Consider the following 9104-nt stretch of genomic DNA (forward strand, 5'->3'; position numbering starts at 1 on the left):
GTCATGCAGTAGGAAGTGGGGGAATTATTCTTTCCTCCTTGCTGTATACATAGCACCTGGCACACAGTAGATATTCAGTAAGTATCTGATGAAGCAGGAACCAAGGGTTCAATCATGTTCAGCAGATGTGGAAACTCTCTCCCATTAGAACATGAAATCCATGAGAAGGAAGGCATCTGCCCTCTAGTTCTGACACAGGAACTGACTGACACATGTGGAAAAACTGCATGCTCAGAAAGTGCTGATAAACAAACTGGAGACAGGAAATGGAGAACACAGCCTTCAAGTCCATCCTGTGCTTCCCACAGAGCTCAGTTGTACCAGGCGCCCCCATTGTGAGCAGGGAACAAACACTGACTCCTCTAGGACTGGAGCTGGGGTTCAGACCCCCAGTCCACTATAGAAGGTTGCACTGCAGAGAGGCCTGCAACCTCACCAAATACCCCGCTGTTGTTCTAAATATAGTCCTCTTTCCCCGATCTCTCCCTTTTTATATCCTGAGTCCACTACTGTCCTACCTTTTCAAGGGATTCCTGGGGCTTTAGGCCTAAAAGGTAACTTCAGCACTCCATGGTCCATTCCCCGCTCCCCAGCCTCTTGTTTTATAGGTCAAGATGTGGGCCCACAGAGAGGAAATGCTGCTAATGACAAAGCTGGGACCAGGATACAGGCCTCTTGATTTCTGGTCAAATGACTTTTGCATGGACATTAAAACCCCCTTACTCTTAAGAGGGTATGAGGACTGAGGTGGGAAGATGGCTACAGTGCAGTGAGGCTTTTAAATGATAGAAGTACCTTGTTAAAAAGACGAATATTGTAGGCTGGGCGCAGTGGCTCATGCCTGTAACCCCAGTGCTTTGGGAGGCCGAGGTGGGCAGATCACAAGGTCAGGAGTTCGAGACCAGCCTGGCCAACATGGTGAAACCCCCATCTCTACTAAAAATACAAAAAATTAGCTGGGTGTCGTAGCAAGTGCCTGTAATCCCAGCTACTCGGGAGGCTGAGGCGGGAGAATCACTTGAATTGGGAGGCTGAGGTTGCAATGAACCGAGACCATGCCACAGCACTCCAGCCTGGCCAACAGAGTGAGACTCTGTCTCAAAAAAAAAAAAAATTGTAAGGGAGATATATGTGTGAGACAAACATCTCATGACCAGGAGATACCTGTTTTCCCTGTACAATAGCTGACTGTCAATTAGGCTTTCTAATTCAAATGAACACCTCACAACTCCCTCACAGAAGAACAAGGGCCTACATTTCCTTTCTGAGGACTGGCTCTTCTGGAGAAAACCTGGAAAAGAAAGAAAGTCCCAGCAGTCCCAGGCTGGGGACCCAGGTAAGAGAGGAGGAAGCTGCCAATGTCCTGAGAGCTCCTGGTTAACCATCCTCTGGGAGTAGAATGCCATCACAGTCCCCCTCTAACAAGGCACCCTCACCCTCTGTCAGAGCAAGGACCAGGAAAAGTGCTCTGCTGATTCTGGCCACCACTTGAACACAGAACTCAAATCCTGCTGAAATGAAGCTGGGTGGTGACTGCAGACCATGTGGAAAATGAGAAGAGGTGGAGACATTATCCATATTAAAAGGGAAAACTGGGCCAGGCACAGTGGCTGATGCCTGTAATCCCAGCACTTTGGGAGGCCAAGGCGGGCAGATTGTTTGAGCTTAAGAGTTCGAGACCAGCCTAGTCAACATAGCAAAACCCCCTCTCTACAAACAATTTAAAAATTAGCTGGGCATGGTGGTGTGCACTTGTAATCCCAGCTACTCAGGAGGCTGGGGTGCAAGGATCACTTGAACCCAGAAGGTAATGGGTGCACAGAGCTGGGATGGCGCCAGTGCACTCCAGCCTGGGTAACAGAGTGAGACCCTTGCTCAAAAAACAAACAGGGGGAAAGCGGCCCTGCTTAGAGAAGTGCCACAAGGTGAGAGGCATGCAGGGGATGCTTCGTGGGCCATGCTGTGAATCTCAGGAATGGTCCAGTCAAGCTGGCATGGAGGTGGTGGCCTATGTTTCCTTTTCCTGAGGTGGCTGGTGCGTCAGCCTCGAGGCTAGACAAACTCTGAAATTTCATTCAAAGGGGGATATAAACCAATGTCTCTCTGAAAACAGCATCCATCACCTATTGTTTCATTCCAGGATTATGCCCTCTGAACAGCAGCCAGCACAGGTTCTGGCAGGAGTTTCTGATGGTCTTTTTATACCCCTGCCCACATCTGCTTTGGACTCCTGATCCTCTACCATGCTGGAGGCCTGGGGGTGGGAAGGGGGAGTGGAGATCAAAGACAATAACAGCATGTGGGGCAGGTATAGAAAAAAGCAGAGAATCGACAACTGTCAGAATAGACAACCTTCTAGGAGCCACAAAGCATTTTAACTTAAACGCTCAGACCAGACTAAAGTCACACAAATGTGCAATCCTGGCTAGGGCCCTCCCTCTCTGGGGCCTTAGTTGAACTTATTTATGAAAAGAGAGGGTTAGACATGATACATCTGCTGTAAGATCCCTTTTAGTTCTGACCCCATGGGACTCAATGCACTTCTGGTGCCAGCTCCCTGAGAGCAAGGAACACATTTATTTGTGCCTGCATCCCCAACACCCAGCACACATCACATTTGTTGAACAAATGGCATCATTATACATACACTACACCTTCATGCTTGCCCTCAGAAGAACATTAGCAGGCACTCGCAGGGAATGAGGGAGATAAACCACTGAGCGGGCCTGGGTTAGGGCTGATTTGACAAGTCAGTCCAGATGGCCTGCTGTCTGACAATTTTGGGAGCAATCAAGGTGAAACATTGAGAAATGAAAGCCACAAAAGATGCTACTTTGACAGAATTCAAGCTGTCCCTAGAGCCCCAGTCCTATCTGTGCTATCTTTTCTCTTTCCTGAACAAAAAAACAAGTGGAGGCAAGAATGGAATCCTTGTAACAATTCAGTGCTCCATTTGGTAACTTATAGTAAGTGTGAGTTTGAAATAAACTTTTCTTCTCTTGGTTACACTCTAGAAAGGCATTTTCCTTAGCCCTGCACAGTACTTCAGCTAGGAAATGGCAGGTACATCCTAGCGCAAGGCTTCTCATGGTTTAATGTGCATGCAAATCACCTGGGGACCTTGTTAAAATCAGATCCTGATTCAGGAAGTCTGGGATGAGGATTGAATTCTGCACCTTCGACAAGCCCCCAGTGATGCCAATGCTGCTGGTCAGAGAACCACACTGTGAGTCACAAGCCTCAAGGGCTGTGGTTTTCAAACTTGGCTCCATATTGGAATCGCTTGGGAAGCTTCACAGACTACAAGCTCCACCCACAGAGACTCTGATTTAATCAGCATGCACGCAGCCTGGGCATGAGAAATTTTTTTAATGCTCCCCAGGTGATTCTACTGTGGAGAAAAACTTGGTGCCTGCCAAGTAGACATCTGTTTCCCTCTCTGAAACAGGGATATTTTGGTGAATGAATGGGTATGAATAAATAAATAAAAGTGAAATAGGAATAAAAGTGCCTCTCTCTAATTACTTCAAAAGCAATGTTTTAAGGACTCAAATATCTGATATGGTGTATTCTCTTAGCAAGTAAATTAACAATATCCATAGTTCCACTCAGGAAGTCACTAAAGCATGGTTTCTCTTTAATAAATCAGGTGAAACAATGGTTTCTATTGCTCTTTTCAAAGTGACAGCAGAATGTATTAAATATTTAGTTTCTCATTCTGCTGACATCAGGCTTAGGTTATTGATGCCAGCTTTGAGTGTAATCGGTACTGGAAGAGAAGCCCTTTCAACCACAGTCCCTTAGTGGCTGCCCTGATCCAGGAAAGATCTGGAAGAGAATGACCTCCTATGCTTTGCACTGAGTGGGTCTCAGGGAGCAAACAGGAAGACACAGAAAGGACCCTTCTGACTGTGTTTAAAGTAAATTCCCAGAAAAAACAGAAACACACAACATATCGTAAATACAAAAACAGAGCCAAATACAAATCAAATTAAGATTATTGTGTGTACAAGGTGTTGATTAGAGGTCAAAAGTAATATAAAAAATTACTGTACACGTTACTGTGGATTTATTATTATTATTATTATTATTATTTTTAAGACGGAGTCTTGCTCTGTTGCCTAGGCTAGAGTGCAGTGGCACTATCTCAGCTCACTGCAACCTCCGCCTCCCGGGTTCAAGCGATTATCCTGCCTCAGCCTCCCGAGTAGCTAGGATTACAGGCATGTGCCGCCATGCCTGGCTAATTTTTTTATTTTTAGTAGAGACAGGGTTTCACCATGTTGGCCAGGCTGGTCTCAAACTCCTGACCTCAGGCAATCCACCTGCCTTGCCCTCTCAAAGTGCTGGGATTACAGGTGTGAGCCATCGCGTCTGGCCTATTGTAGAGTACTCACTCTCTGTTCTGTCAGGGAAGACAACAAAGGCAAGAGTATAAGCACACATACAATAATTTATCTTCCATATTTTTCTGTGCAGACTTTACAAACATTTTGGAAGTAAATTATTTTCTTCTTACACATCTACAGTAAACTACAATCAAGAAAATCTTAGTAAATTCATAATACACTGTAACAGATACATACATATCCCCATTTTGAGAAAGTGTTTCTCCCACATGTTATCTCCAGCAAGGGACAATGCCTCTTTAGCCATGTGACCACAGCTCACAGATTCCTTTGCTTACCAGTGTAGTTTGCGGAATAGTTGTTTGGATCTAAAAACTTCTTAACCAGCTCACAATTAGACAAGATATGATTTGTGGTGATCACGTTGAGATAGTTCTGAAGACCTTTCTGCCTCTCAGCTATGAATTCACGATCCATGTTACCAATCAATTTTTTGGGAGGAAGAGGCAGACTTAAGCCTGCAATCTTTAAAAAAAAAAAAAAAAAAAAAAGTTACACTCATGTCATCCACAAATAAGAATCAATACAAAAATCTTGACCTATCATATTTCATTAAACCTAAGACAATGTAGATTTTAGATGCATCCTAATTTCAGTGATACAAAAATTGTGAAAAACTGCATTTAGAATTGGTAAAATACTGTATTAAGCATAGTTATTTTATTTTTCAGATGGAGTCTCACTCTGTCGCCCAGGCTGGAGTGCAGTGGTGCCGTCTTGGCTCACTGAAACCTCCACCTCCTGGCTTCAAGAGATTCTCCTGCCTCCACCTCCTGAGTAGCTGGGACTACAGGCATCCGACACCATGCCCAGATAATTTTTGTATTTTTAGGAGAGATGGGGTTTCACTGTGTTGGCCAGGCTGATCTCAAACTCTTGACCTCAAGTGATCCACCAGCTTCGGCCTCCAAAAGTGCTGGGATTACAGGTATGAGCCACCACACCTGGCCAAGCATAGTAATTTTAAAACTTTATTTTTTTAATGTGCTTTTATTTTTACTAAAGTTATATAAAAACATAATTTCAAGAGTAACTCACTTTCTTTTTTTTTTTTTTGAGACGGAGTCTCGCTCTGTCGCCCAGGCTGGAGTGCAGTGGCGCGATCTCGGTTCACTGCAAGCTCCGCCTCCCGGGTTCCCGCCATTCTCCGGCCTCAGCCTCCCGAGTAGCTGGGACTACAGGCGCCGCCACCTCGCCCGGCTAATTTTTTGTATTTTTTAGTAGAGACGGAGTTTCACCGTGTTAGCCAGGATGGTCTCGATCTCCTGACCTCGTGATCCGCCCGCCTCGGCCTCCCAAAGTGCTGGGATTACAGGCGTGAGCCACCGCGCCCGGCCTGTAACTCACTTTCTTAAATTATAACTGGCAGTCCCATGACACCCCTCACTCTTGCTACCAGGTGACAGAGCCATTCTCTGCTCCCCTAAGACAGCAACATTCAAGTCTCTCAGCTGATCTTTTGACAATGGGGAATGCTCATACTGTCATGGCTTGAGTTTTCATTTTTAGGCATTATCTGTAGATTTCCCATTATGGAAGATGAGGATTAAGTTCTCTTTCACAATCCTGACCTCATCTCACACATCCTGTCCCTAATCCTCCTGACATCATTATAATTTTATTTGGTACAATATTCATGTTTACCTTAAGTACATAATATTCACAACTGAGCTAGAGCCATGCTTACTTTTTCTTTACAGCAACGTGTAGTCTTTTTTCGGTTTTCTATTCAACTTGAAAGTCTCCATCCAAGCCTTCTTTCAACACACTCAGATACACAGTTGTGTCAGTTTTATCTTTTGAAGAGTATCTTCCAGAGTCCAACAATCTGCTCCAAGCAGGACTGGCGGTCCCTACACTGCTGCAAAGCTGGCATCCCGGGACCTCCTTTCACCCTCATCCTAGAGATGCTTTTGCCTTTGTCGTACTAAACCCCATTTTGTATCTCCTACCTTCGTTTTTTGTACATAATTCCCTTGTTTTTGGCAGAGTGTACCCTCTGTTGGCCTTTTTTTTTTTTTTTTTTTTGGAGTCGGAGTCTCACTCTATCGCGCAGGCTGGAGTGCAGTGGCGCGATTTTGGCTCACTGCAAACTCTGCCTCCCGGGTTCACGCCATTCTCCTGCCTCAGCCTCCCAAGTAGCTGGGACTACAGGCGCCCACCATAACGCCCGGCTAATTTTTTTGTATCTTTAGTAGAGATGGGGTTTCACTGTGTTAGTCAAGATGGTCTCAATCTCCTGACCTCGTGATCCGCCCGCCTCGGCCTCCCAAAGTGCCGGGATTACAGGCGTGAGCCACAGCACCAAGCCCTCTGTTGGCTTTAAAAAGGAGAACAAGATACATTTTTTTGAAACTTTGCATATATAAGGATGTCTTTATCCTTCCCTTATACTTGATTTATAGCTAGTGTTGATGTGGAATTTTAAGTTGGGAATACATTTTCTTCAGAGTTTTATTTTTATTTATTTATTTACTTACTTACTTACTTTGAGACGGAGACTCCCTCTGTCGCCCAGGCTCGAGTGCAGTCTCTGCCTCCTGGGTTCAAGCGGTTCTCCTGCTTCAGCCTCCAAGCGGCTGGGATTATAGGCATGTGCCACCGCACCCGGCTAATTTTTGTATTTTTAGTCGAGATGGGGTTTTACCATATTGGCCAGGCTGGTCTCAAACTCCTGACATCAGGTGATCTGCCTGCCTCGGCCTCTCAAAGTATTGGGATTACAGGCGTGAGCCACTGCGCCCAGCCTTTCTTCAGAATTGTAAATAAAGATTTGGGTGTCTTCTAGTTTATAGTGCTGCTGTTAAAGGTTCAAGCATATTGATGCCTTTTTTTTTTTTTTTTAAGAGATAGGGTCTTGCTTTGCACCCAGGCTGGAGTGTGGTGGCGTGATCACAGCCCACTGTCACCTCGGATTCCTGAGCTCAAGAGATCCTGTCACCCCAGCCTTACAAGTAGCTGGGACTACAGCTGCACGCCACCACACACAGCTAATCATAATGATTCTTGATCCATTTTTTGTTGCTATTTTCCCAGAAGCTTTCAGGATCTTCTCTATGACCTCAGTTTGTGACTTTCATGTGTCTGTTTTCATCCCTCATGCTGAGCACTCAGTCCCTTCAAACTAAAAACTAATCTCCTTAAGTTCTTTCGCATTTTATTGTATCGTTAGGTCATTATTTCTTCCCCTCCATGCCTTCTGCTTTCTTTTACTGAAACTCCTATTTTTTCAATGTTGGACTTCCTGGACTGCTCCTGTAATTTTATCTTTTTAATTTTCTGCTCTCTTTTTGTTTTGTTTTGTTTTTGAGACAGGTTCTCACCCTGTCACCCAGGCCGGAGTGCAGTGGCATGGTCACCACTCACTATAGCCTCGACCTCCTGAGCTCAAGCAATCCTATCAACTCAGCCTCTACAGGTGGTGCACACCTGTAGCTGGGACTACAGATGTGCACCACCATGCCCAGCTAATTTTTGTATTTCGCTTTTCTTTTTTTTAAAGAGCATTTATCTTTCAGCCCTTCTAAATAGTTGTGTACTGTTATTTTTTATTTGTATGTACTCTTTTCTATTCTTTTTCTTCCTTAATAGCACCCTGAATGTAATACCATTTCTTATCTCTCTGAGAAGACAAAAGATAATCTTTCTCAAGTGTCTAAAGCATTCTTCTCACTGCATACCTTCTGCTTCCTGATCGTTCCTTTTTTTTTTTTCCTATTTGTTTTGGTCACTTCGTGTTAAAAGTCTTTCTTGGTGGGAGTCAGGTAGGAACAGGAACTGGGATTTAAGGGCCACACTTCAGAGGTATCCCAGGTCTCCTTTTTGCCAGAATTATGGGAAGATAATGTTGTGGGATGTGAGCAGTGAAATTTAGAAAAAGCAGAGAGTCCTACAAAACATATCCACAGGAGGACAATGAAAGAGTAACTTACACCAAGCAGGTGAAACTCTAACGCTTCAGAAACAGATGAGGAAGAACGTGGCAAATTTTTACCAAAGGTAAGTATTGACCATTGAGAAAAAGTAAACTAGTTCTTAGGTATAAAAATAAAGGGCTACCAGGAGCAGTGGCTCACGCCTGTAACTCCAGCACTATGGGAGGCTGAGGTGGGTGGATCACCTGAGGTCAGGAGTTCAAACCCAGCCTGGGCAACACGGTGAAACTCCATCTCTACTAAACATACAAAAATCAGACAAGCATGGTAGTGGGCGCCTGTAATCCCAGCTACTCAGGAGGCTGAGGCAGGAGAATCGCTTGAACCCAGCAGGTGGAGGTTGCAGTGAGCCAAGATTGCACCACTGCACTCCAGCCTGGGTGACAGAGCAAGACTCTGTCTCAAATAGTAATAATAATAATAAAGAGCTACCAAAATATATAAGCTAATATCTGATCAGACTAGTTATGTCTACATAATCCTTAAAAAAATGAAGTCTGGGCCGGGCGCGGTGGCTCAAGCCTGTAATCCCAGCACTTTGGGAGGCCGAGACGGGCGGATCACGAGGTTGGGAGATCGAGACCATCCTGGCTAACACGGTGAAACCCCGTCTCTATTAAGAAATACAAAAAACTAGCCGCGCGAGGTGGCGGGCGCCTGTAGTCCCAGCTACTCGGGAGGCTGAGGCCGGAGAATGGCGTAAACCCGGGAGGCGGAGCTTGCAGTGAGCTGAGATCCGGCCACTGCACTCCAGCCATGG

At 45.1% G+C, this 9104-nt stretch overlaps 1 protein-coding gene across 19 annotated transcripts in view; it reads right to left on the reverse strand.

The window, feature by feature from the left end:
- PXK (PX domain containing serine/threonine kinase like) overlaps window positions 1–9104 on the reverse strand; it is a 97633-nt gene that overhangs the window by 39290 nt on the left and 49239 nt on the right. For 18 of the 19 annotated variants that reach the window (XM_025374466.1, XM_025374429.1, XM_025374450.1 and 15 more), the window contains one exon: window positions 4688–4874. The exons of the other annotated variant lie outside the window; for it this stretch is intronic. In XM_025374466.1, the coding sequence (XP_025230251.1) occupies window positions 4688–4874 (187 nt within the window). The remainder of the gene's footprint in view (window positions 1–4687; window positions 4875–9104) is intronic. 19 annotated transcript variants of the gene reach the window in all.

The sequence above is a fragment of the Theropithecus gelada genome, chromosome 2 (genome assembly GCF_003255815.1).
Source record: "Theropithecus gelada isolate Dixy chromosome 2, Tgel_1.0, whole genome shotgun sequence".
Taxonomy (NCBI): Eukaryota; Metazoa; Chordata; class Mammalia; order Primates; family Cercopithecidae; genus Theropithecus; species Theropithecus gelada.